This window comes from Anopheles bellator, chromosome 2 (genome assembly GCF_943735745.2).
Source record: "Anopheles bellator chromosome 2, idAnoBellAS_SP24_06.2, whole genome shotgun sequence".
Taxonomy (NCBI): domain Eukaryota; kingdom Metazoa; phylum Arthropoda; class Insecta; order Diptera; family Culicidae; genus Anopheles; species Anopheles bellator.
Genome location: NC_071286.1, coordinates 22850019 through 22877164, shown reverse-complemented (window position 1 = coordinate 22877164; position 27146 = coordinate 22850019). Strand labels below are relative to the sequence as shown.

General features: G+C 51.0%; 4 protein-coding genes across 4 annotated transcripts; all 4 read right to left on the bottom strand.

The window, feature by feature from the left end:
• Positions 1 to 191: 191 nt before the first annotated feature.
• LOC131209189 (serine protease gd-like) lies at positions 192 to 2541 on the bottom strand. Its single transcript, XM_058202193.1, has 3 exons — positions 2033 to 2541; positions 1442 to 1929; positions 192 to 1372 (listed from the first exon to the last, which is right to left on the bottom strand). The coding sequence occupies exons 1-3, from the start codon at positions 2288 to 2290 to the stop codon at positions 577 to 579; spliced, it is 1542 nt and encodes a 513-aa protein (XP_058058176.1). The 5' UTR covers positions 2291 to 2541; the 3' UTR covers positions 192 to 576.
• A 700-nt stretch (positions 2542 to 3241) lies between these two features.
• Positions 3242 to 7262, bottom strand: LOC131209441 (insulin-like growth factor-binding protein complex acid labile subunit). Its single transcript, XM_058202514.1, has 2 exons — positions 6684 to 7262; positions 3242 to 5117 (listed from the first exon to the last, which is right to left on the bottom strand). Exons 1-2 carry the CDS (start codon positions 6695 to 6697, stop codon positions 3407 to 3409), a joined length of 1725 nt encoding a protein of 574 aa, XP_058058497.1. The 5' UTR covers positions 6698 to 7262; the 3' UTR covers positions 3242 to 3406.
• A 1461-nt stretch (positions 7263 to 8723) lies between these two features.
• LOC131207196 (uncharacterized) lies at positions 8724 to 9963 on the bottom strand. The gene is made up of 3 exons (XM_058199808.1): positions 9596 to 9963; positions 9355 to 9530; positions 8724 to 9286 (listed from the first exon to the last, which is right to left on the bottom strand). The coding sequence occupies exons 1-3, from the start codon at positions 9961 to 9963 to the stop codon at positions 8724 to 8726; spliced, it is 1107 nt and encodes a 368-aa protein (XP_058055791.1).
• A 15631-nt stretch (positions 9964 to 25594) lies between these two features.
• On the bottom strand, positions 25595 to 27128 carry LOC131211849 (isopentenyl-diphosphate Delta-isomerase 1). Its single transcript, XM_058205492.1, has 3 exons — positions 26556 to 27128; positions 26178 to 26324; positions 25595 to 26104 (listed from the first exon to the last, which is right to left on the bottom strand). The coding sequence occupies exons 1-3, from the start codon at positions 26829 to 26831 to the stop codon at positions 25796 to 25798; spliced, it is 732 nt and encodes a 243-aa protein (XP_058061475.1). The 5' UTR covers positions 26832 to 27128; the 3' UTR covers positions 25595 to 25795.
• Between the last annotated feature and the right edge of the window lie 18 nt (positions 27129 to 27146).

The following is a 27146-nucleotide window of genomic DNA, read 5'->3' as shown; positions in this document are numbered from 1 at the left end:
AACAGGGTCCGTTGAGCGGCGCGGAAGTCCGCTTTTTGATTTCCGATTTTAAACAGTTCGCTTGGAGTGAAACGAATAGGACACACGAAGCCGACGTCGGATCGGCAGAGAATGGAATGAGTTATGATTGCAAATAAACAAACGTGTGCAGCAATTTGTTTTTACAAAGTCTTTTATCATCATGTCTAATGGTAAACATTACGGGTTAGCTATTACCTAGGGCGATACATCTGCTCGGTGAGCGCTCACCGATGCACCACCGACAATATAAAATAACGGTAATCCAATGCGGCCAATGCGGCATCCCCGGCCGGGGGCGACTAATTTTGACTAGTAAGAGCTGCTGCATCAATGCACTAGAGCTCGCGGTCGCCTAAGCATAAATTATAACTACAGCCACGCAGCACCATCGTTCTATTGCTGTTTATTGTACTCGTTGTTGTACCACCCATCCAGCGCACCAATCGGCCGTCCATCCGGTTCGAAAACGATCATTAAATGAAACCTTACGTTAGCGACACAGCCAAGATGCTTTCGTCGGGATGGAATCGGGATGATCGTTGGCCGCGTCGTCCGCTACTTTTTTACAATCCGCGACAGCCAGTACCGGAACGGAGCGACATCCGTGTAGATGACGTACTTCTTCGAGTCACACAGCTGCGTGTTGATGTCGAGCTGGCCCGTCGACACGATCCCCCGGAGGTAGTACCGTGATCCCCGCTTGAGGGCCAACCCACTCCCGGAGTCACCGTTGCAGGGCACGGCACCATATCCGGCACCGCAGAACGTACGTGACGACGGCGGTACGAGCCGGCCTAGCTGGCGCGAGCAGTCCCGCTTGTCGATGACGGTGGCCGTCACGTAGCTCGGATACGTCGCATCGCCACCCGACTCCGTAACGCCCCAGCTCGAAATGAAGCCCTTGGCGCCGATAATCTGCTCCAGGTTATCACTTTCACTCCACAGACAGATCGGCCGCACCAGATCGTCGTAGACGACCGGATGGGTGAGCGCCAGCACCGAAATGTCCGAGTCCGTCAGTTCGGCGTCCTCGAAGAAGTAGTCGTCGTGAATGAATATCTTCGCCACGTCGCGCTCCTGGTTGCTGCTGTCGAAGAAGTTGTCAATGTTGTACATCCCGGGCACGACCGACAGCTGGTCCGCCTGGCGTTCCGTGCCGACCGGGAAGTACATACAGTGGGCCGCCGTCAGCACGTGCGTCGCGGTAATCAGGCTACTGCCGCAGATGTATTGGGGTTTCGAGACGCCGGCCGTGTTGAAAATCGGTGCCGCCCACGGGAACTGTCCTTTCGACGAACGGATGCCGTTGATCGACAGTCGGCTGCCCAGCGGCGCCACGGTTCCGCAGGAACTAAACGACAGGAACGGGTGGGATGATTAGCACGGCGATCAAACTGTCTGCGATTCCGGGTACACTTACATATCGGAGGATGCGCTCCTTGTCGTGGCCGCCGGTGGAGGTCGATACACTGTTTGCTGAGGCTGCGGCTGTGGTGCCAGGACTCTCGGGAACAGTAGCGACCGCTGAGTGGTAACCGCGGTTTCGGGCGGTTGGAAAACGATCGCCGTCGGCGTATCGTTGGTCTGCTGGCCCGAGCGCTGGCTGACGATCTGATGGACCGCCGGCTGGTACGGAATACCGTTCGCGTTGCCGGCCACCGTGTTGCCGTTCGAGTTCAGTTGCTGCACCTGCGTGAACAGTGTGTGCTCCAGATTGATGGTCGTCACGATCGGTCCCTTTACCTTTTGCCCGGTGCAGATCGCCTGCCCGTTAACGCTGATCGCCAGCACGGACGGGTAGATGTTGGTGAACGGGAAATTCACACGATACTGCGCCGGGCGGTTGTTGAAAATGTCGAGAAACGTTTGCGGTCTCGATTTAACTAGCGTTATGGATCCCACGTTGCTCTGGAATGTACGCATGTAAGAGAGAGACAGAGATGCAAAGGTTCACATGAGAGCCGTGCCGTTAATTGTCCGGATCACACACGTGATTGGGTTGGCGGCTTACCTTCGGAACCGGTACGCCGATCGAGAGATCCACGTTCAGCTTGACTAGCTGACCGATGCGCAAGTTGTGCAGCTCGACGTATCCGAATGGTTCGCTCGTGTTGGGGTCGAACCGGTAGGAAAATATTTTCGGACACGGCGAACTCAGATACTGGCCTTTGGCGGGCCCGTTCGCAACCGGTCCAAGCAGAAGCACCACACAGACCAGGCACCACCGGAACGGCACCAACTCGCCAACTCCTAACACGGCGGGCTGCATCGTCGTAGCACCTCACCGTTCGATTACTGTCCACATTCGGATGTTCCGGCCGCGCGGAACACGATCCGCGAATCAAAACAATCGTATGACAGGCCCCTATCGGATCGGGCTTGTTATTGTTTACGATGGGGAAGTAAACACTAAACACGTCAACTGCGCTCACTCTCGAAGATTCGTGGCGTGGCTTCCCGGACTCATCACGGTTTGTTGCTGCTCCCGGGTTGTTACGCTGTCCCAAACAACGCTCACACGATCCGCTCGGAACCAGATGCTGTAGCGCACTGATTACTTAAGCCTACCGGTAGCGGGCGGCAGCCGGCGCTCTGGTGTGCGTTAACGGGACACGAGTACCCAAAGGCCTACAAACACTAGTAGCCCGGTGCGGTACTTGTGAACCCTCGCGCGTGTTCTGCGGTTAACCCGGTCCCTGCGATACCCTTCTGCTACCTACCGTCTCCGATGCGGTGCGGCCACCCGTGTACCCGGTAAGTCTGTGGTGTCGTAACCGGGCGCTAGAAGGTTCCGGGCACTCCTGGCCGCCAGGGACACTCTGGTGGTGAAGTTTTTATTAATGAAGTACCTTCCAGAAAAACCCAACTCCGCCGGACAACCTGTTTTTGTTTTGGTAAGGCCCGTCGATCCACCTATCTCGGCGGGTGGGGGGCGTATCCTGCGAACGGCCATTAGGAGGCAGTAAACTGCACAGCACTCCTTTTCGGGAGGACAGGAGGCTTACCCGGCGCCGCCGGTAGCCAGGTAATCGAGCGCATTCGGGAACACTCTCCCGTTCGGAAACAATACCCTTGCGAAACGTGAATCGCGATCGCGATTATTGTGCGCTCATGTGAACTCGGAATCTTGCCACACAATGCTCGGGCCCTCCCCCGGGAGGGGTTTTGCATTGGGAAAGCCCCGTGCACCAACGATACTGTAGTGTTTTTACGTTTATTTGATAATATCACTTACACGGTAGTACGGCTCGGGTTTAGTTTTCAAATTTGGTAACTTTGGCATCGCAATGCGCTATCTTACACCTGTGTGTGTGTGTGTGTGTGTGGGTGGGCCGGGAGAGCTTCAGGATTGTGGCCGAAATACTAAACTCAACGCCCTGTCTCTCTAGGCAACCGACACATTATCCCGTATCACATCGTTCACGGTGACACCGTTGCTGAACTCGTTGGCCCGCTTCTGGTACGTCACCACCTTGACCGAGCGATCGTGCTGCCACCGGCGGACCAACCGCTGGCAGCCCCACGCGACCCCCACGAACAGGGCCACGGCAAACACGGCCACCAGGAACACAACCATGCCGAACAGGCGATCCACGTCGTGCTCCAGGGAGCCCATCTGGCGGCGGTACGTCTGCTGGTTGCCCATGGACACGTTCCACTGTGACCTCATGCTGGTGAACATGGCCAGCAGGAAGTACAGCGTGTGGCGGCCCAGGTTGCGCAGCACCGCCATGTCCCGTTTCACCTGCACCATCGTGTACGGGGGCTCAAAAACATCCGTCACGTACGAATCGGTCACGTGTGTTCCGTTGATGTAGCAATCGCGAGGATCACTCGTCGAGCGGATATGCGTGCGGTTCAGGTGCGCATTGAGCCGATCGTAGTACGAGCAGTTCCAGCGGTTAAAGGACAGCGACACGCGCTCCAGATACGGGAACTCGTGCCCCATCCGCTCGTAGTTCACCAGCTCGCGCAGATAGTTAAAGTTCAGGCTGAGGTACTGCAGGGTTCGGAGCCGCGAAAGATGGCTCACATTCAGGCGCACGAAGTTGTTCTGCGACAGGTCCAGGTAGAGGATCGACTCGGACGCCAGCAGGCCCTCGATGTTGTGGTCGGTGAGGCTGCAGTTCTGCAGCCGGAGCGTCACCAGCCCGGGAATGTTGCGGATCGAGTACTTTAGGTTGTAATCGAACCGGGACACGTTGTTCGACGACAGGTCCAGATACTCGAGCTGCGTCATCTCGTGCAGGCCCACGATGTTGTCCAGGTTGTTGTGCGACAGGTCGATGTGCTCGGCCCGGTTGAACGCGAATAGGTCCGCATCGTAGATGTTGTTGTTCTGCATCTGCAGCACGCGCACGTTGAACGATTTGTTGACCGTGAGCGTTTCGATGTGATTGTTTTCGATCTTCAGCAGCGAGATCTCCTTCGCGTCGATGTACGGCATCCGGCGGAAGTTGTTGTTCGAGAGGTCCAGCTCGTACAGCTCGTCCACCATCGTGATCGTGTCGAAGAGGACGCGCGGCAAGAACGACAGCTGGTTGTGGTCGAGCAGCAGCGACGAGAGGTGATCGTTGAAGTAGAACTGGTGCGGGGCCAGCGTGACCAGACAGTTCTCGCGCAGGCTCAGCGACTCGAGCCCGTACAGTCGGTCGAACGCTTGCTTTTCGAGCGTGTGGATCAGATTGAACGACAGATCGAGCTCGGCCAGGCGGATCAACGAGCCGAACGTGAGGTTGTTGATCGACTCGATGCGGTTGTTGGACAGATTGAGCGTCTCCAGGGAGTAGAACTTAAGAAACGTTAGCTCGTTCAGCTGCTCCAGGTTGTTGAAGGATAGGTCGAGCTCGTAGATTTCGTAACCCTCGTTCACGATGCTGCTCAGGTGCCAGTGGACCTCCTTGAAGCCCTGCCGGGACAGGTCCACCTCGGTTTCGTTGATCTGCAGATTGAGCGTGTCCTCCGTCAGCACGCCCTCCCAGTTCGGTGAGTGACGAAACTCTTCCATGATCGTCCGGTGTCTGTCCCGTTTCGTGCTAACGCATTCATCACCGCGTGCTGGGGCGAACCAGATAAGAGCCGCAACGAATAGGAACCTAAAAATAGAGTTAGGTACAGTGCGGCCGATAAGTTACAGCGAAATACGCGGGGGGACGTGTGTAATCGCTCCAGTCCTTTTTGGTCGGCCGTCGTCAGTCGTCAACGTGACAATCCCGCCCGTCCGCCACTAGGTTCGGTTACATAACTACGGGGAGGGCCAGAATCGGATACAAAGTTATCCCCCGAAGAGCTGAAACAGGTCCTAAACTTGAATCTTTTATTTCAATTAGTACCATTACCGGGCGTTTACGCTGAGGTGTGCTGTCGATAACCCGCCATGTCTTTCATGTCTGTTTGCCTCGCGTCACTCGGTGCTAGCACCGCACGGGCCAGTAAGTGTATTCTGAGATGCCGGTTTTATGGCCCGTTCACTGGACGTTCCGGTACACTGTCTACACTCCCGACTGAAGGCACTTATCGACATCTGCCCAGCCGTGACGATCATTGATGATCGCACATTTATTAATTGTTATTCCCAGCGACACCCCGCGTGCATTACCTAATGATCGGCAGAATATGTTTTGTCGATCGAGCAATTTATCAACGCGCTCAGAATTACTCAAATGATTCGGCCACACCATCCACCGCGCCGCTTCACTCGGACGGAACGGAGTGATAATGGTCGCGGTTCCACCATTGAAACGAAAGACTTCCAGGCGACGAACCCCGTCGCCTATCAGTCGGCGCATCAGCAATGGGTCGTGTAAATGTTTCCGCTTTTGCAGTCCCGTGCCACAACACGGTGCACAACGCTCGCTAATCAAATGCTCCCGCCGTGGAACCGTTTCAGATGTGCGGGGAAAAATTTGTGCATATTAATGATACTATAGCACGGCTCGTGCTCGAATACTGCTCTTCTCGAACGGAACGGTAGCTTTGTTTATTATTCTGTGCCGCCGTCGGTGCCGTGCGCCGCCACTGGCCGTCGACCTTGGGCCGACCAAAAGCACCGGGCTGGCTCCTGGGGAATATGGAAGACTCCAAAACCGCGCAAGCACCGTTTCAATACAGGCCCAATCTCACAAAGAACGGGCAAAACGTCGCCTGAATTCCGGGTCCCGCAAACTATTTGTTTTCGATCGTGAAAATCTCGTGAAGCCCCGTGAAGCAGGGGAAGAATTCGTTTCAAAACAACTCAAAACAGAGTTATGGCACCAACCCGGGGGCCAGTCGGAAGAACAAAGGCTTGCGCAGCTGGGACCAAGCCGGTGACTCAAGGCGACGGCTGTCGATATCTTGCGTACGTGCCCGGGGGTAGCTGTTTGCCAGTGCTTTTTGTTGGCTGATAAGTTCAATTTATCCGCGCCCGTACTTGTGCCCGTGGTAGTCGCTACGTAGTCGTTTAGTCCAGTCTGAAGCACGCATGGTGGCAGAAGCGAGCTTCTAGCTTTTAATGCCGTTATACTACCGATCCTGGTTCTGAGCGCCTAAGCTTCTCCTCACTGGATCCATCGTTTAGAGAGCCGGACGAACCACCCTTCATGAAACACCCAAATGGAAGTGGATCGCTTTCGTCTTAAATACTACTTTGGAGCCAGATCGTTCAATTAGTTCAATCATACCTTGTCGGCTGCATTTTGTCGGTATTTGTCGCGCACACCGTAATTACGGCCACCCGATTGTCACAAATCCCCTGGACGGTGATGATGATTTTGCACAGCTGCCCCTGCGTTCGGTTCGTTCGTGAGAACGTGATCTGGGGAAAAAAGTGGACTCCGCCCTTTCGGGTGCGTCGGATATGATGATACGGACGAAGCGACGTCACGTCCGGATCGGGTTCGTCCTACCGCCTTGCGTGCCAGTAACAACCACGCGCACACACAAACACGTAAGCCTTTCGTTGTCGCCAAGGTTAGCTGACGGATGTTTACGCTGGCTTCAAACTGGTTGAAGATCTTGATCTTGCTGCAACTCGGCTCGATTACATCAGCTGTGTCATCTATCACAGGCTCAGGGGGAATTCAAACATTCTTCACACACGCGTCACAAGCACGATCCTTAACAAGATCCAAGTTGCGACTGAATGCACCGCACGGTTGGTGCCAGCTAAATCTGGACAGAAGCTGTACCACCTAAACTACACAATGATCGGCTGGATGGGTGGCGAGTTCTTCACTCAGGTCGCTATTCCCACGGCTACTCCTGCCCGGGTCGTGTGAGCCGTCGTCGTTGAGTTGCGCCCTGCGATGCGCAACGGCCTACAGTTGAACACGTACTGATCGTACGCGATCAATCGCGAGGGGGATGTTATAATAGAAGCCTCAAACATAGTGATGCGTCGTGCCACGGGCAGCGCGACCGCGCGTAATCAGCGAGTGGCGCTGAAACGAACCGGCGGCCGCCGCCGGCTGGTGGTGTTGGTGATTCGCACCGAGCATTCGAGCGATTGCTTTGCACCTGTCTACTACGCAACAACAAACCGCCGGTGCCGGTGAGCTTCCCGTGGGACCCCCGGCTGGAGGGAGGACACTTTCTATCGCTCCGGCTGATCGCTGGATCAGGCCGAGAGAATCCTTTCTGTTGGGGCACAAGAACCTCCTTGAAGAAGGGGAACGCAACATCGGCCGGTTGTGTGGACCATCGACGAATCTCTCGCTCTCTCTGGGTGTGTACCGTACCGGACCGTCGTACGTGATCTGATGGCGTTTTTGTCGGCTATGGCACGCGAATTATGGCACGCCCTGATAGTGGACAGCGCTTCTTGCGGTGCTCCACTGCTTTCCGTTTTGTTTCGTAAGATCATCCAACCCGTTTTGGGCGTTCTGCACGAATCGCCGGGAAAACGCATATGGAACACAGACAGAAATCCCTTCCACAGAAGTGGTCGGTGGTCAGTGTTTGAAAATAAAGCTAAACGCTTTTTAATGGCTATCAAAACTATGGTGAAACAATTGATAGCGGCGCGACGTTCCGACGTTGTGATTGATTCGGAGCATTTTTCTGCCGCCCGCCCAAGACCGCGGTCCGCGCGCACAACAACACAAGCTCTAGCTGCACGTGTCACCGCAAACAATAGACGCCACTCGTCAGCGTGTGTTTATGGGCGCAGCTGTTAAAAAGATATTTCCTCGCAATGCCGCGCATTTTTCTCGCTTCTCGTGCCGGTCCGCACGGTGCCCTTGATTTGTTGCAGTGCTCAAGGTCAGCCTCCGCAGGGCACTGCGGACACTGTATGTATGGGATGCATCGTTACCGCTGCGCGTGTTCGGCGGTGCTGCATACATCTAGGCGTGTTAGCGTGTTCAATCCGATCGATCGATCTTTTTCGTTTAACAAATCTACGTACATTTTATTTCACTGTTGCTCTACGTAATACTAAACACTTGTTTATAATTATTTTCGGGAGAATAACGGAGTCGTCGTCGTCGTGTGGGGATAACAAGAAAACTGTTATCTTACAGCTCCTCCTTACTGGCAGGGTTGCTGGCTTCGCTGGCGGGCCCGCTGTTCGTGCCCGGTTTGGGGGGGTGATTGCTGGTGTTGGTCGGATACTCCTACTCCATTCCGTACTGCTTCCTCAATTATTCACTCCCGAAGGCTCAGAGGGTCGGCCCCACAAATAAATAAAACGCGGTGTACACTGCCAGATGCCGCAGGGCAGCTCAATCGCCACCGTGGGGCTGACATTTGGTGCTACCGACCAGGACGCTCGAGTGCTGGGAGTCGATGTCACGCAGCCGTTTGGTGCGTGGCGGTGGTACCGGTGCCTCGACGTCCGGAACCGCGTGGCTCGTGGGTGGCTCGATGTGGACGATCTTCTGGGTTTTCTCGCGATTCCAGCGCATCAGCGCCTTTATCCGGCCCCCGTGATAATGGTAAATATATAGCGCAGCAAATCCACATAGGACCAGAAAAAGCGACAACAGAGCCACCAGGGGTCCCATGTACGGGACGCCCTTCGGTGGCTCTGTATCGATCGCCTCGTCGGTACCGTCGGCCGGAGCGGCCGGTTTGCTGCCGTCCGGTGCCCGCGTCGGCACCGGTTTCTGGCCCGGCCGCAGTGGCGTGCGGTTCGGTCCGTCCGAATCGCCCACCGACACGTCGGCACACGCCCGGAACTCTTCCTGCGGGCCACAGCCGACGGCCCCGTTCCCGTCCGGGCAGATGCCCCAGTTATTGCCGGCCACGTACTTCCACTGGACGACGCAGTTGCTGCAGTTCAGATCTGAGGGTGAGATCGGCCGTGAGATTAGGATTCCGGGGGGGGGAACCGACCCTGCCGTGGCCACTCACCTGCCGGAAGCTCGACTTTCATGTCGTAAATACGGCTCCCGTTGCGCGGGTAGAAGCGCGTCTTCAGATCGTTCGCGTTCGGGATGCTGGGCGTTCCGCTGACGATCCGCATCAGGTGCTGGTCCAGGCAGTCCTGCTTGGCCTGTACACTGTCACAGATCCGGAACTCGAAATACCTGACGAGGGGGCGACAGAGATTTATTGCCCAAGTCCAGCAGCCGAACGATCGGCACGCACTTACCCCATGTGACTGGCGGTCAGTTCCACGCGGACTGTGATGGCGGTGCCGGGCTTGTAGCGTCGGACCACCACACCCTGGCCCCATTTGCCGCCAAACTCGTGCGGTCGCGGTGTGGGCGCATCGAACGGATCACCACACTCGCCGCACTTGCCCGCGTTCTTCTGCCACTGCCGGTTGAAGCCCCCACAGTACAGCTCGTGATCGTTGTAGTTCGGTGGCGTCGAGAATCCGTACCGCCAGGCCGAGGCCCGGCTCGGGGGCTCTATCAGGCGCCCATGTCCGGCACACGGTTCCAAATGGTTCACTACCGCCAGCAGCACCACCGGAAGCGCCACTGCGATCACCACCGATTTCCGCCGAGTGATCATTGTGTGGGAACCAAGACGCCGCTTGCCACGCTGCTAACCGTCACACGAGTACCCCGATCGATGTCTGGATGTTTACAGGAATAGAAGAAGATAACAAACGACGATTATAAACACCAGCACAACTACTTCCGGAACAGTCCACTGAGCTTAACACTAACAGTTACACTTCGGCACCCGACACCAGCAACCGGACCAGGTTTAACGCGAACCAACCCCAACGAGCCTTCGGTGGCAATTGAAATCCTAAAAGGGTACGGTCCGGCCAGTCAGCCCACGCTCGCAGCCCCCCCACTAGGCTCCCACCCCACCCCAAAAAAAAGGAGTGTGTGGTTACAGTTTTTTTCCACCTCTTTTTCGTTCGATGCACAATTTGATAATGGTTCGCCAAATAAATCGCTCACAATCGACACCGAGTGCACACAAAAAGTGCATCTTCCGCGTGCCTGCGGTGGTCTTCCCCCCCGTGTGGCAACATAAACAGAGGCCTTCGCGCGTAAAAAAGCGGGTGCGTAATGCTCGGGCACGGGTGCTACAAGCAAGCCCACTCCCCTGGGGCGGGTTTGGTCGCGATCGCAATTCACTTCCACTAGCCGGAAAATCGGTTGCACTGGCAGAACAATAGGAATGTATGGGCAGTGTAACATCATCGTCAAACATCGCCCGTTACACCTTCCGAAGCGTGCGGCACCCAAGGCGCAACCCGGGGGGGGCACCAGGGGGCTGGGTGCCACACCACGGCGAACCACTTCTTTCCCGAGCGCTTCCTTCCGGAACTGTAACTACCGGTACCTTAGCCGGATGTGTCCGTTTGGTGCGTTGGTATCGCGCGGGGTGGAATGTGAGCTAAACTTTTACCGAAAAAGTATTCGAAATATCCCATGAATTTCTCTTTGGCAAACATTGCCCAGATTGTGCCGCGAACGTTGGTCCACCGTTTTGGGCTGGAGTTGATCGGCGCCGCCCGCGGCATAACACTCCAATTAGCGGCATCCCTCAAGTAGATCGCGGAGTAGGATGGGTGCGGATTACATGTCACATGTCGCTCACGCCGCTTATGTCACGCAGAATCAGCAAGGCTCGGTAGCGTCTATCGTCTTCGTGGACATCTCTCATAGGTCCATATGTTACGCGAAAAGTAATAAATTCATTGTTTGGATCGGGAGCAGACACGGGTGGCCCGAGACACGCACACTAGTCACGCCCGGTTGCAACAACTGGTGCACAACTGTCGCCCGCCATTGGTTGCTACAAGATACAACATTCGATAAAGAGGATAATTAAAATGACAAAAAAGAACACAAAAACAGCACAAATTAAAATGCTCAACGGGTGGAGTGGTAAAAGAGAAAGGCGCACAATGGCCAAAAAAAAGTGGATCGGTCGTGCGAAGAAACATCGTGGAAGAGAAAGATTTCTCAGTTGATTCTGGTTTATTCCTGGACAAAATCCGTATTGAAATCCCTTTGGTGGTCTGTAAATTGTTTAAATAAAGTTTTTCAACATTCTTTTAAAATTATTAGGTGTAGCAATTAATTCGTGCGCTTGTGCAATAGATGGCATTGCTCACTAAATATAACGCAAATTTGTGAGAAAGATGAGAGAAAGATTTTTGCGAAAGATAAGGCACAAAAGATGAGAGAAAGTACCGCATTTTTGCGTGTATAACGCGCACCTTTTTCCCACTTTTTTTAGCTCTTAAATCTGGGTGCGCGTTATACAAGGGGAGTAAAAATTTTCTCTCCTCTAAACTTACTAATGTGCCCTTTTAGGTACATAGTTTAGGGTATTATTGAATAAATTATGAAATGAAACATTTGTTAGGAATATAATTATCCATTAATTTCGTTACATATAATATAACATATAGATTTCTGAAGTGGGTCATTAAGTCATGGCAGGGAGTTGAAACAGAAGTTGTTGTGAAATCATTTAAAAAATGTGGCATCAGCAACGCTATGGATGGATCTGAAGATGTCGCAATTTATGAGGACTCTTCAGAGAGTGACAATGAGGAGTACATTGAAGAGCAATTAGAGAATATCGATTTATCAGACAGCAGTGAATCTGAGTTTGAAGATTATTACGAAATATAAAATACTAGTATGTCTTTTGCAATGTATACGCATTTTATCTTTAGTCTACTTTAGAATTTTTATAGAATAATATAGAATATTATTGGAATATTTAGAATAATATATTATTATCATTGGGTATTTGTTGGATATCACATATCTAAAAAATGTATAATGAAAAACTTTTTTTCCATTTTTTTTCTCTTACAATATGGGTGCGCGTTATACACGGAAAAATACGGTAGTAGCTAACGACGGACAATACTTTCACTAAGGTAGTCATACGTTTTGTTGTTGTAATTAGGTTCGACAATTGTCGAAAAAAACGCACGAATTAATTGCTACACCCAATATTGTACGAGGGTCACTATTTATATTTCGGGAATAGGAACAAAAACAAATAGTGAAGCTGCGAATATATTTTTATTGTTTTTCAAAGTACTCGCCACGATGATCGATACACTTTTGCATGCGCTTAAACCAATTTTCAAAGCATTTATTCCATTCCGAATGAGGTGTATAAATTTATTTGGTCAGCGTAATTTCGTTGATCTCGCATCCTTCTAATGTCCGGTTACCGGTTTTTTGTTCTCATCTTCGCAGGTTGCAGTGTTAGGTTAGCTAGGGTTTTGTTTTAGTTAGCTAAGTTTATCTTTGTCAACTAGAATCTTTTTGTCCATTGACTAATTTTATAGTAAATAAATAATTAAATAATTCCAATCATGTAATAAACCAAGGTCTTTGTTTCCATATTGCCATCAATAATATAGCCAAAGGCAAAAAGCTTAGGCTATCAGAACAAGTTTCTAAAATCAATCCTGAACCCATTGGGCATTGAGTAGAAGTCCAGGAAATATTTAAAGTGGAACTTTTAGCGAAGACTTAGAAAATGTTAAGCTTTTCAGAACAGCTTTCCTCAATTTTGTGTGCTACAATTGGCTTTGTCCAGATGCGTTTAGTTGAATTATATTACTACGACTATTGGTAACAAGTTCCTACGGAGCCATGTTATAATCAAATATAGTATTAATACTGTTATTCAGTCGGTTCAATCGCAAACCGGTTCTCTGCATTAAAATCAAAAACACTGCTTAAGAAGCTGCAAAATACATATTCTCCCATGTAAGGGTTTTAATTTAATCAGAATGTGCCAGAATGTGACATCTGCGTTCATTTTACATCGGCCGCATCGGCCATTAAAAGGTGTCATAGCGGCCACACTTCTGCGAAGGCTGAAGGTTTAATATTTTGAAGTAACGAAAAACTTCTTCACTCCCGTGTAGTTCCCACAATCAAAATTGGTTGTAAAATACCAGGAAAAAGCGCCGGCATCGGCACCGGCACCGTGCCCTCGCATCAGCTGGACCCCGACGGTAAGTAATAAACCTTTACAACCCCTCGAAAGTCAAGCCAAAAACGGGCCCCGTGGCCGCGGATTTCGAGGGTGACCGTGTGGCCGCTGATGATGGTGATGGGGTTCATAACTCCCGCTTGACCCGTTTCTCACGACTGCGCCACGCCACCACGGCTGACCACCATGCCGTGCCATGTCGTGTTGTGGCTACCGACCCAAGGGGAAGTGCCAACGGTACCGCCTGGGGAACGATAAATTGCATTTCCCCGCCGGTGAACCGTGCCGAACAGTGTTGCAGCCACGCACGCAGCAGAACTTTGCCAAGGCGAGTGGGGCGTGCGGTCGGTGTGGACAGTGTCCAGTGGGGCGGGCTCATGACCGTGGTGCAGTTGCTGGGTCGCCGCTGACAGATGGTGGTTTCCGACTGGCGGATACACTTAGCGGCCCTATTGTTCCCCACTGCACCAACCTGGCGCTGACGTTGGCGCGAAAATGTTTTGTGCAAAACGCCCGTTCCGTCCCTGGCAGAGCCTGCGGGAAGGTTGCGGTTTAGCGGGAGGTCCCGAGCACGCATGACACGCTCCATTTTGACACGTAGAAGAACGAGCGCCAGAAACGGGTGATTACTGTCAGCCGTAAAGTCGTGAGCATTGCGCTGAGCCCAAGGCTCCGCGATCGAAGGGAAGGTCTCAATTGAAAATTATACACCCGATCTAAATCGGGGGACCGCCAATCATGGGCGCATCTTCATGCAGGACTTGCAGGGTTGTGCAAAAGTGTTGTCGTGACGTGGAATTACAAAGTAAAATTCTGCACCAAGCACCAGCATTCTCGCTTGCGACAGATTTACGACCAAGAAGCAGCGCAGCGTCGTGACTCGATTATCATTGGGAGAAGAGATTCGGTGAATCGGGGTCATAATATTATTATTATTGGGTACGAAGTTAGGTCTACAAAGTCAAGCAGTTGCCGACTACATTGAAGTGGCGTAGAAAATTGGGGATGCATTCGAATGCTTTCTCGGTACCTTCGCTTCACTTTCTTGATGCGGAAAATCGGTGCGTTCAGTAATACATATTAATCCGACCCTTGTCGGAGGGTCTGGGGCGGAAAATGGAACTAATACAATTAGCGAGCGTTAAAGTGATGATCGCGAGGGGTAGAAAAACTAATCCACCACACCGATCACTCATTCCGCATGGATGATTAATTGGACAGCAGGCAAAAGTAATACGGATCGTTGTGGTGAGCTACAAAAAGCTTCAACCGGAGCTTGAAATAAAATTTTTAATGTGAGTTTTTCTTTTGCTACCATTTTCCGTGTCAAGCGGCCACATTAAGAGCAGCTTCAACTGCCAATTGCCAATAAAAGTTGGTCCCACGCCGATCGCATCCCGCTGACGGCTCGATGCTGCTCATTTCATTCATGGCACCTTGCAGTACAGTCGATGTTCAGTTTCAGGGTGGGCTAATCTGGTGGAAGTGGTGCACTTATCGTTGGGACCCTTGTTTCGATGAGTCAAGCGCGATGGAAAGCACGAGCTGCTTACGGGAGATAACGCTTTTGGTGCGAACATTTGAATCGGGCTCTCGACACACGATGGAAAGCTGGGCACGGGAGGCACCTCCCCCGGTCGGATCGTGTGGAATATGCTCGATCAAAAACAGATCGTGCAGCTCCCGCCGATAAGCATCATCTGCTATGAGCTGCCATTGTTACAATGCAGTGGGGGGGCCGATAAATCATCACACAAGCACGTGGCCTCAACTTTTAAAGAGCTGAGGAGTGTTGAAAGTAACGCAGCTGATTAAAATAGGTCAAGCCTGGTGGGTTAAGTTAGGCTACCAGCATTCAAAGTGTAAAGAAGTAAATGATTTTTGTTTCATTTTTGGTAAGTATGTTTTAACATTTCTTTTTGTCGGTTAATTGGTAAAGTTCTGGGGCGTTAGGTTTGACTGCCGCTTGTTCTTTGATTAGTTTTTTTACTAGTTTGTAGTTGGTGTCAGCCCAAAGCAAAGTTTCGATTAAAGCATGTAAGTTAATGATATGTGTTTAAAAAGTACAGAAAAAATACCAAAGCTGTTGTACCAAAGCTAGATTTGATCATAATTGTTACTTCTCTCGATCGATTCGTCGTTAAAACTATCCTCTGCCTAACTTGCCGCTTCAGTTCGTTTGATAAAATAGAGGACGGAGACTGAAATAAAGTTGCCGCTTCGCCGCACAGTGACGAGACCGCTCAGCGATCCAATAAAATTAATATTTCTACTTTGATGTCTTATATCGTTTGTAATAAAATTTTAATATGATCAAATTCAGATATGGTTACTAGGTGTATGGTTATTAATGTTGTTAATTAGATTTAAGGTTGGCAGTCAAATCAAACCATCAAGTAATAAAAGAAATTTGCATGATTGATCCTCATGTGTTTTTTCTCTTCAAATTCGGTTACCCACTCAAACAAAACAGTTCAAAATATGCGTCTACTGCAAAATAAAACAATTAATATTGATCGTCCATCGGGCACTGGCAATTGACAACGATACATGTTGCCCTGGTTCGCGTAGACACCGGGATTCGTGGGGGTTTGCCGTTTTTTACATTTCAATCACACAGAAACGACTTTCCGCACGAGGTTATGCAAACCAAGCGAATGACCACCAAAACTCAATAGATTACCCGGCGTGCATAGGGCCCCGACAGTGGAATGCATAATCCCAGTTCGGCCACCAACGACTCGAATTGACCCGAACGGGGCCGGACCCGGTCCCCGGTCGGGTGTGCCCAGTTCAAACGTGCACGCGGCACGGTTGTTGATTGATTAATCGCGGCATGGCCCGTCTACGTGGGTACTGTATCGGTACCCGACGCACTGCCCGCCGGATGGGTTGCGTAAACGTAACGACTGCTTTATGCTCGTGACCAGAGGCCAGTGGACTATGTTGCGTACTGGTGCTGGTTCGTTTCTAGCCCAAAAACAATTCCTCGTTCACCCGTACAGTGCGGAGAGTACCGACGATGCAAATCATGAGATGAACATAACATAATCGAACGCAGTCTCTGACGAAAGCTTCGGTCAATACCAGCCCCGGTTTGTCGATCGGCTGTGAGGGAACAGCTCTTAACATTTCGATAAACTCTGTTGGAGCTCCAGTTCGCGAAACGCTCACATACAGTTCGTTGAGCCGATCGCGGTGCTCCATAAAAGGTGTGGTTTACCTCGCTCTGGTCACCCGCTGGAGGTTCAGTTCGGTACAGCGACTGACCTCAAGCGACCGAGTGATTGGGCGATTTAAGATCGCTGCGTCACCGGCACCCGAGGTGTCCCGAGTCGGAGCCTTGCCCCTGAAAACGGTATGACGGGGCAGAGCGGGACCCGGTGCCGATGATGACTAAAACGTTTACCTAAAACTAATAGCAATGGTCGGGTGGTCAGGTTGATACACGCGGTCCACTTCCGCACCGAGTTCTTGTTTTTTTTTTTCGCTTGTGACTCACACAAAAAAGGGTCGACTCGGGGCCTTCTTCCTCTGTCAACAAACCAAATACTGTCAACAACCATGCCATGTGCCTGGGGTTCGTCGCTTGCAGTCTTTTGTTTTTGTAGCGCCTAGCCGAACCCAAATGTAAACTTAAACCGTAAAAGTGAATTTGCGTCGTCGGAATTTTCAAACTTACAACAACTTTACAAGAAATCGATCCAACAAGTGTGAAGTGACAGCGATTACTTCCGCGAATAGAATAGCGCGAAGCGGAAAACTTCTGCCGGTAAGCGGGTGTGATTGGAGTAGTTGGAAAAATTCGTACCAATCTCTCGATCCGTCGACTGTACAATCCGCTCCCATTGCGGTGCTGCGTTGGCAAGCAGTGAGTATTACATGTCCCTTACAATTATCTCAACTACGCACCCGCGGTGTCTTCCGGTATCATTACTGCCTGCAGGCACACGTACGGCGCGTTCCTATAAGTCACCGATCACTACCCAGATCGGTTGGCACCTTTCACTACACGCCACCGCTTAACAATGGAAGCCACAGTGAGTCGCAACCATCGTCACCGGCGATTACGACGACGGTGCACCGACAGTGCCGAGTGCGATGCACTTCCAACGCTCATCTGCCCATCATCTCGTCTCCATTATGTATGTTGCAACTAAGACGGGCAGGCTCTAGTGGTCACATTGAACCCACCGAACCCAAGCCGTGCGAACGGAGCCGAGGAAAACTTTCTTCTCCACATCTGTCCTGCCGCCTGGCCATTACCACCGCCGCCAGAGATGGGCCCGCTTAGCGCGGCGAAAATGGAGATAAAAAGTGCAGACAGTCCACGGTTTACCACAATCAGCACTTAACTATCGTTTTAAAGCCGAGCCCGCTTCGGAAACGAAACCGCGTACAATTGTGTTGCTATTCGCATTCAAACGCCCGGATCCATTCCCGAAGAACAGCGCTCTGGGAGGGAACCGGAGGGATACGGAAAAGCTAATTTTGCTTATTTGCTGCCACACCACACCGGAGGCCAGCCGGCCAAAGAAGAGGCTGCACGGTGCATCTTCAGCTGCTGCAATCCACTACGCTGCGACTCCGCGCGAAACAATGGGCTTCGTAATGGGCTTCGAGCCCAGAAACACAGAAACCTGTGTTCCGATCGATCGTAACGGACGCATTCTCTCGTGGTTGGGAAAGCGGGAAAAAATGCGGGAAGAAACATGGGCAGTGCTTGGCTCTCTGCTCGTTTGCCACAGAGGGCACAAAGGCCGCGGCGATCGTGGGGCTTTGGGGCATGGATAGAAGAGTTGTTCCGAGCCAGCGAGTGAGCTGTGGTTTCTTTTCCCGGATTCCGGAATCCGGGCTGCGGTTTTTGTGGTGCGTTCCGGAGGACTGCACCCGGCAGCAGGTTCCTTAGGACCATCGGAAACGGATGTGGTATTTTGGCTCATTTCATTTCGGGTTTCTCAGTTCCGGGGGGGGTTTCTGTGGACCCGGTGAAGGGCTGTCGGTCGTGATGTCAGCGAAGCTAAGGCGCGAGCCGTACTCATGCACAGAACGAATAAAGAGGACAATTTATTGTTACTGACGGTAGAAACAAAGATGAGTCAAATGGTGGTTTAATGCTGGTTTTACCTTAGCAGATGTTCTGAGCGTGGGCAATGCCGTCTCTCGTTGTGTTGCGCAACGGGTATCGATGGCCAGTACGTGTTCAACATCGAGCTATGATTTGCAGCTAGATTCATCCGTCGTTGGTCTTCCAGAGGGACCGATCAAAACCCAAATCGGAATGTGTGGAAAGCCGTTGGACCGCTACATTGACCGGCTACTCATTGACTGACAGCATTTTAAGACAATCGATCATGTGATATAACAGTCGTAGTTGAAACACGGTCTACGATCCGTGATAAACGCGATAACGCGACTGTTACTTGAAAGTGCCACAAAAGTTGAACAGGTTCAAAACATGGGCACCATTTTATTTTAATTAAAAGTCCAAAAATAGTCCGAAAGCGCACCGTTTCGTAACTGCTTCCGATACCGGGAGACCGGGTATTACCGGGATTAATATCACATATTTATCTTGATTTCATCATTAACAGGCAGGTCGCTGAACCGTTGGACCGGTTTTGTCACGCGTTCGGAAATCGGAATAAAATAATTCACCCCAAAAGGCATTCAACCTCTTACACAACCAACACCAACAGTTCCGTTCAGATTAAACTGACCCGCTGGAAATTTCTTTTGAATCGCATATTTAACCGTTCGCCTGTTTCGGTCGGGTCCCGTACCCGACCTTGGTGCTTGGTGGTAAATTCGGAAGCAGCGACAGTCGTGGATAAGAAATGTTTCGCCGACGAGGTGTTAAACATGGCGAAAAGAAAGAGTGACCAACAGTTATGCTCCATATCGAAAGCCGGCGGGCGTTCACTGATCTTACGATACTCTGGTTCGAAAGGAAGCTCGAGATCGCTCGAACGCGATCGTGATCTCGTAACGCGCGCCCCACCGTTCCGGCGAAGGTGAAGTGAAATTTGAATTTATTATCACCGACGATGAGGTGAAGCGTCAGGCGACAGGTTCGTCCAGTGAGCGGCACACTAAAGGGAAAGGTTCGTCGGCAGGTCAGTCGGCTGGAGTCGGTGGAGCCGATTATTGTTCACCCATGGCCGGCCGCAGCATATCCGTCTGCGTGCGCGGTGTCGCAAAAGAAAGCCTTTTGCTTTCGTGAGACAAATCCGGCACTCGCTCCATCCGGTCGGCCTGCGTTGTATCGACATTCAACCGAAAAGCGTTCGCGCAAAATTTCGAAAGCACCGAAGCGAACATAAAAATGGCTGTTGAAAAGAAAAAAACCCAAAAATATGGCACCGCAAAACGGTGGTGAAGAATTTAGTTAATTTTATGTAACCCGACGCAAGAAAAACAAAGAAATAAACACTCTATCCGCTTGAAGGGTGCACTTTCGCCGCATAAAAACCAACAAAGGGAGAAAAACAAGGTATCATAAAATTAAGCGACACTTTACGAAAACGAAACGAAGTTCGCACGGCACGGCTCCTGCATGGGAGCATAGTAATGGGCAAAAGAGTTCCATCGAAGTAAGAAGATTCGAAATTTTCTTCAAACCACGTGTACCGTGGCTTACTGGCCGACAGTGTGGGAATGGCGGCGGGCACTTAGTGACCGCGCGCTAACCCCGGACGTTCCCATGGAAGGGAGAATGTTGGCCGCGTTACGGCTCTAACGTACAACCGAGCGTTCATTTGCAGCGTCATGCCGACCGTTGTTTTTCGGGCCTATCTCAAGGACCGCAAGGGCACATTATGTGCCCCCACGGATTGGTCGGTACCACCCTCATGTCCCCCCAAATTGCGGGAGGAACCACACGCGTTTACTTTCGATCGGATGCCCGCACCGTGCCAGAAGGTCATCGAATGTGGTCGCGATCGTGCGATCGTCGATGCTGATTCGGGATGGCTACGGACCTCCGATGTACGTGTCCGATTTGCTAATTAACCGACAAGGCCGCACGGTGGGGCGAAGAAGTGATGCAGATCAGCTGACCGAGGTGTATACCGTTCAAATTATGATTCTATTCGCTGCGAATAGAAAAATTAACCCCCTTCGCATTTCAATGACACTTCCGAGTCAATAAATTTTATTTCGGGAGACGCTAACGGCAAACGCTTGCACGATAAGCATAAGCAATTAGCTCGCTTCTGGGGGATTACCGGAGCCAAAAGGAAGCCAAAAACTTGAACCATATGATGGACAATAATGTGCAAATTCTTGTTCATAAAATATTTAAATTGGATGCCAGTTCCAAACGAAAGACTCAAATGGGACGATCGCAAGTAGCAGCTCGACGGTTTTGTTCCAATATGTTGAAGATTCGTTGAGGGCACTTCTTCCGACTTATGTTCCTTCAAGAGCTTTTCTTCTACCTACCGTGTGGCCACGGAACACATCGGGGGAAACGTATACAAGAAGCGATTCTCAAAGGGTGTCCTATCGTGCGAAGTTGATCTCTTGAAGCCAACCGTGACGCTGTTCTCACCGGGGCGTTAACTGTTGGACCCAAAATAGCAAACCCACGGTGCGATAATAAGAAAAAGCCGGTCCACCGTGAAGAGTTCACGCGTTTTCGGTTTGCGTTTCCGTCTGCGTTTTGGGTTGCGATTTGAATAGGAATATAATGAGTAGGCTCTTGCTTCATGAATAATATCGAATCTCCCGCGTGGCCCGAAGTGGTCGATCGCATTTGACTTTGAAGTTGAACTTGAAGTGTCGAAAAGTATCGTTACCAACCGCGGTGTGCATTAGCGGCGTAAATTGGGCCCACCGCGAACGGTGTGCGCAAAATTGTGCAAAACCAAAGATTGCCCACATCCCTCGGGCTTTGCGTACGTAAGAGCTGCTTAATGAGACCCACGATTCCGACATGTTTAGGAGCGCAAGTTTGATACTCTAATTGTTCTGTGACTCCCTCTGTCTCTCTGTCTGTCTCTTTGGAAGATTCCGAGTGTAAGCAACGTGCATCTATTAGTCCGTGGTTTGTCATTAGTGTTGCGTGACCGCCTACCGTACCGATTTCCGAGACCCGATCGAGACCAGGTCGGCATCATTTCGCTACCTTTCGTGTACCCAGTAGTCTAGCCTACTTTCGTCACCAGTGGCCACTGGCCGAATGTTACCGCCGAAATGGCGCAGATGGATCGAACTTATAACGAGCGGAAGATTGCCAACTGCTGGGAGACTCTTGGTCGGTCAACAACATCATGAAATCACGAGATCACGATCGATTCGCTACTAATGATTATCACCCCTTCAAAAGAAGGACAGCTGGAGACGCAGCAAATGAAACTGAGAGTTGAGATGACAAAGGTAGCAGTTTTCGATATCCACAGCCCCGTGATAGAAATGAAAGTATCACCTCTACGAGCGTAGATGCTTTCGAAGTAGACCTGACCCCGTGGTTGACTCCTTCGCGACAGCTTTCATAAAAATGTGGATCCTGCTTTAATGTTGTGGATCGATTTTCTCAGATAATGCATGCGATAAAATGTAAATTCAACCCACAAGAGACATCCCCCGGGCGGAAGGTCAGTCTATCGATCGTTGGCATACTTTCTCTTGTGTGGTAGGAAAATTGTGCAGCAATCTATTGATTCCGAGGATTCCGCCCGCGCCCGGAGTGCATCGCCACCGCCATCGGTACCCATTTCACTGCGAGGCGAACTTTCGAACCGAAAGCCGTACAGGTGTGTGAAGGCATCATTGGGCCACTGGAAAAGGACCGAGTATTAAAATATGGAACGCCCCCCTATTGTCGTGCAGGAGTTTCCCAGGAGGTCCATGGTCCAGCTTCCAGGGCACGAACACAGTTCGAGTAGGGATGTTGAACGACGAGATACGCACCGGCAAAAGAAAGTATGGCACTGGCTGCGTTGCCGTTTGTGGGCCACTGTGCTACAAACCAAACGCAGACGGTCACTTCCTTGGTGGAGTGAGTCCGAGGTGAAGATCACCGTTTCACCGTTTGGCAACAATCCGGTTGTGCGGTGATTGGCTCGTTGCACGATAGATTTCCTGCCGCGGACCGGCTTTCCTCCTGGCGGAAGTGGCACACAAATGCAACCGACCCCGTTCCCCGTGTAGAAAGGTGCTCCCACGTACTGGGGATTTTTGTGGAACAATTTACCGTACAGTTTAAGGTCAAATGTGGCGCGTTTCTCTCAACGACAGTTTCCGGTCAGGGCTCCCAGCGACCCAGTGGTTTGGGTTTGAGAAATGAAATGTGGGAGACGGAATCTCCATTTACCTTTCCATTCGTGACCATTTTGGATCGTTTTCTTTTTCTTCGATTTTGTTTGTTTGGCGGAGTGAAGCCTACGCATCGTCTCAAAAGCACACCGTCTTATTGTTCGCGACACCGAACGGCGGAGTGTCGTCAAAAGATCACAACAGATCGTTCATTGACCCCCACCCCGTGATCAAGTTGTTTATTCCTTTTTCTTTTATTTATCAATGTCACGAGATCGAAACGTATCTTTATAGTTGCCCTTTTCGAACAAATTGTTTCAAGAAATCTTAATTTTGTTTGATAGTTTTGAACTTAGAATTAGATTATGAAATCTTCACATAACAAAAGCCTATCGATTATTGAATTACACGTGAACGATCCCCGTTTACGTTGCAATAAAACAAATAATTGGCCTCTTTAAATGGCTTCAGTTCGAATCGGAATGGTCTCTCGGAAACCTGTTCGACAACGGCTCTACAAGAACGGGGCTTGCCGTGGCTGCGATAAAAAGATCAGCCCATTGCCCGTTCTTATACTTGGTCGTGTGCCACTCCATACACGACACAGCTATCAAGGTTCATTCTGGGTTGGTCGGTTGTACTCCCCGTCGGGGCCGTCGCTCCTTAGCCTTCCACCGGTTTAAGTTTCCAGTGATTTCTCAAGAGAGCTCCACTTCGGCGTCGCCGCCACGCGGAGCCACAGGAAGAAGCCTGTTTAAGAGTCTGTGCTCGCTGGTCGGAAAGTGGTTCGCGTTCGTTCGCCCCCCCTGGTTGGAGCCGTTCACCGCAGCGCACGGTCACCTGGGCCAACCAACAACGGTAGCAAAAACAACCAATAGGTAATTGTGGACGTAAATGCCACTAGGCGACTGGCGAACTGGAAGCGTGACGCAAAGCGACACTCGCTAGGTGGGTCCGGCCATTTATTCCGAACACGAAGAGACCCTTTCCCGTTGGCCTCTCCTTCGCGGCCTGCCACACCTGCAGTGTGCACCCAAAATGCAGCAAGGATTAACAAACTGAGCCACTGGCCTACCCTGGCGAGGGGTTTTCGGTTTTCGCTCGCTAAAAACATACAGAGGGCCATTTGCGCCCCTTTCGACAGGGCGCGCCTAGACGGACGTAAGATGATATCGACAAGGGACGGCGAAATGGAACAAGCATAGTAAGTAGAGGTCGGCACACATTGTCGTGCCCGTGCCCGGTGTGGGCGTGTTTGGAAAGTTCCTAAACCCGGAGGGAAGCGAGCAAATATTGAATGGGAGTAAACTTTGGCACAGACTTTCAACAGTTAGTGGCATTGTGCATACATTCGCATCCGTTACGCGTAGTTTTGCAAGGGTCCAGCTTTCAACCTTCTGCTCCGGACCAATTTCGAAAAATAGGCATGGCGCCAACAAAAGGGATTATTATTGAACGCGCCTCCGGTGTCATCCGCCGGGCCCAAAAAAAGTAAAAGTTTCTACAAACACAAGCCCCGGACAAGCGATAACATTCGCTTTCTACCCACACCGACGCCCTGGGCAGTTGCCAGGGTAAATGGGGCCAACAACATGCGGCCACTTTTCTGCACCCTCGGCATCGGCAGCGGGGTGATTAATTCGAAGCGATGCAAAACCGTCGGCGCCATTAAGCGTCTTCGTTGTGTTTGATAATGGGGTAGAAGCATGGTGCCCTTTCTGCAACACGATCGTGCCGATTGGGGAGAGAAGCCGGGCAAGGCCAGTTTTCTTGTGTTGCCACGCCACCGTTCTTTGTATATTCTGTGCGCTCCCCCCCGGCTTGCGTGTGTTCTACTTACGACGGCCGTGGACGCGAGTTCCTTGAGGATCCGGCGGCGGTCGTCAAACTTTCCTTTTCAGCAACTTTCAAACCAACAGAAACTGGTCGACAGGGGAGCTCGCTGCGCCGCGCTGCAACGGTTTTACAGTCGCAGTCAACCGGTGAACCGGTTTTTGGGTAATCCGGGAGCGCGAAGTTACCGTGGTACGAATCGTCGACAAATGTGTTTCAATTTCTTCGATCGAATTTCCGTGTTCCTGGATCAGATTTTCTATTTTATCACTAGAAACTGCAGCCACTTTTGCGTGAGCAAATGATGTGCGAAACGTTACAGATTGCACGGCACACGGTCCACATACGCGCATAAGCACACACACAGATTGCGTCCAGCACTCACGTTGAATTATGATTTTTTATGCCACCAGTCTTGCCCGACTTTATCGTTACCCACGCGCAACACAACGCGTGCCGTTTTTTTGATTGCGCGAAAGCTGCACGCCACACGCAAAGCGCAAAGCACCGACCACGTGCTACGGACGTTGCGTCTGTGCCGAGTGGAGTTTCAAGCACGACTGACCATGCGACCGCCGGTTCGGTTCACGGTTTCTTGCCCACCACAACCCGATCCGTCGGGTGTAGCCGAAGCCGAGCGTAAGAACGGCGGGCGCATCGGGAATTCGGGCCGGTTCCGGTGTTTCCGCGACCCGCGGGAACTTAAGATGTGCGTGAGTCTCGCGAGGGGGTGGGAGTTATGCTCACGGCACCACGGAAGGGGTTCGTCATTAGCTCAGTAACGATTAGTAACGGACCGCACGGTTGGCTAATGAGCTGCTTTCGATGCGGTTAGAGGACAGCATAAAAATATCGCCGGTGTACTGACTGACAGTGACTGATTCATTGTTTTTGAGCAAAACAAGATGGTTTTCGTTTTGTGGGCAAGATTAGTAAATTATGGCGGTTCATTGGCGATTGACTGTGCAGATATTTGTAACTAGTCTTACCGGAATATTTAGAAGATCCCCCGAACTGATGTAATTGTTTTATGAAATCACACAATGAGGCAATGCTGAAAAGGTTGATCGCAATTCGATTATAAGGTTAAAGTAAAACTAATTTTACGTTTTGCAAAAGGAAAACATTCAAAAGAATTATTCTATTTTAAACCGCTGTAACATTCTTAAAAAAGAATAGTATAACCTTAGCTTGCTCCCGAAGATGCCCTGAACACCTAGAAACGATTCGAAATCCTTTTATTGCCTCTGTGTGACATTGCACCCCGCGGTCATCGCCCGACTTAATGCCCATTGCGACACAGGACCGTAGAGTCGCCTTAGAATCTTTCGATTGAGTCATGGTTCTCGAATTTTTTCAACTGATGTAGATTATCCCACCACAGAGGCAGCCGGTGCTGCAGGATAAGGCGGAACCATGGCGTGAGTGGTGCGCTCAGCGTACTGATCGTGTGGTCCAGCTGCTTCCTGCTGACGTACCGCACTTCGCTAACCTCCGATTCGTTCGGCTTGAGATCGACCTCTTTCTGCAGGAACAGAATGTAATCGATCTCGTGCTCGCCCCACGTACCATCGCCCCGGTCAGCGTAGTGGATGCGGGTGAGGTAGTGAAAGTTTTCCGGCCGTGCCTGCAGGACAGCGGATGAAAAATTAAATTATTCTTAAGACACTATGCAAAAATGGAACACCACGAGATCTTACCTGTGCCATCGGCACGCCAAGCTCGTAGTTCAGCCTTCGCTGAGCAGCGCGACGGACGCCAAGGGCATTCAGTTCCTCGCGTTCACCTTTGATATCGTAGAGGGGATGGCTACAGCAGGCATTGGTGTAGCAATCGGGAAACGTTATCTTCCGGGTGGGTCATATTCAAATCATTCGAACGAAACAAAAAAGGGATAGAAACCGTTAGTAATCCTAAGATCGGGACTCGTCCCCTGTGTTCCGGAGAAGGGCTTGAATTATTCATGCGTGGTTCGCGTGACGTAAGACTAGGCAGATTGACCCGTACGGTGCTGCTATCGAGCACGGGTGGCGTGAAAAACGAAGCAGGAGAAAGCTGCGCTTGCGATGGGAACGTACTTTGTCGCGGGATCTCCGTTGGAGCAGCATATCTCCGGCACTGTTGAACAGAAACACGCTGAACGCCCGGTGAAGGCGGATGTTACCGTCGGGGGCGACCCGATGGCAGTCTCGCTTCGATGCCGTTCCAATTGTCTGATCCTGATCGTTTACCACCAAGCACGTCTCCTTCATTGCCAGTTCCTGCAATTTGGCGGAACCTACGGCTGTCGCTTTCGAATAAGCGCGACATTCGCGCATCAGCCCGTTTACGGTACGTAACAGTTGACTCAACATTTCCACCGCGCTTCACTTTACCGAGGAGGACGTTAACGCGACTAATAAACGTTCGGAACTGGCCACAACCAACCAATTGGCTGATTCACGGAAATTCCCGCACAGGCCTGGGATTCGACGGTGTCCACGGAGCTAGTGACAAACAGATTCAAACGTCACACGGTTTTAGTGAATGTCCTGGACTTGGAGTTCGATTTAACCTTTCACAAAGTGTATCTCACGCCGCACGATACGCTGGCAGTTGAAAAAGTACTTTTGAAGCACGTTTGCGAGAACAAAATTCCGTTCAATGCGTATTATTCGTTCTGTGTTTAT

Bases quoted from the DNA above. Each gene is read 5' to 3' on its own strand.
- LOC131209189 (XM_058202193.1), bottom strand. From the start codon at position 2,290: ATGCAGCCCGCCGTGTTAGGAGTTGGCGAGTTGGTGCCGTTCCGGTGG. The intron at 1,930-2,032 runs GTAAGCCGCCAA...CGTACATTCCAG, and splicing joins TCGGCGTACCGGTTCCGAAG to AGCAACGTGGGATCCATAAC. The intron at 1,373-1,441 runs GTAAGTGTACCC...CCTGTCGTTTAG, and splicing joins AGGAGCGCATCCTCCGATAT to TTCCTGCGGAACCGTGGCGC.
- LOC131207196 (XM_058199808.1), bottom strand. From the start codon at position 9,963: ATGATCACTCGGCGGAAATCGGTGGTGATCGCAGTGGCGCTTCCGGTG. The intron at 9,531-9,595 runs GTAAGTGCGTGC...CCCCCTCGTCAG, and splicing joins CTGACCGCCAGTCACATGGG to GTATTTCGAGTTCCGGATCT. The intron at 9,287-9,354 runs GTGAGTGGCCAC...TCTCACCCTCAG, and splicing joins GAAAGTCGAGCTTCCGGCAG to ATCTGAACTGCAGCAACTGC.
- LOC131211849 (XM_058205492.1), bottom strand. From the start codon at position 26,831: ATGTTGAGTCAACTGTTACGTACCGTAAACGGGCTGATGCGCGAATGT. The intron at 26,325-26,555 runs GTACGTTCCCAT...CCCACCCGGAAG, and splicing joins AACGGAGATCCCGCGACAAA to ATAACGTTTCCCGATTGCTA. The intron at 26,105-26,177 runs GTAAGATCTCGT...GCTGTCCTGCAG, and splicing joins TTGGCGTGCCGATGGCACAG to GCACGGCCGGAAAACTTTCA.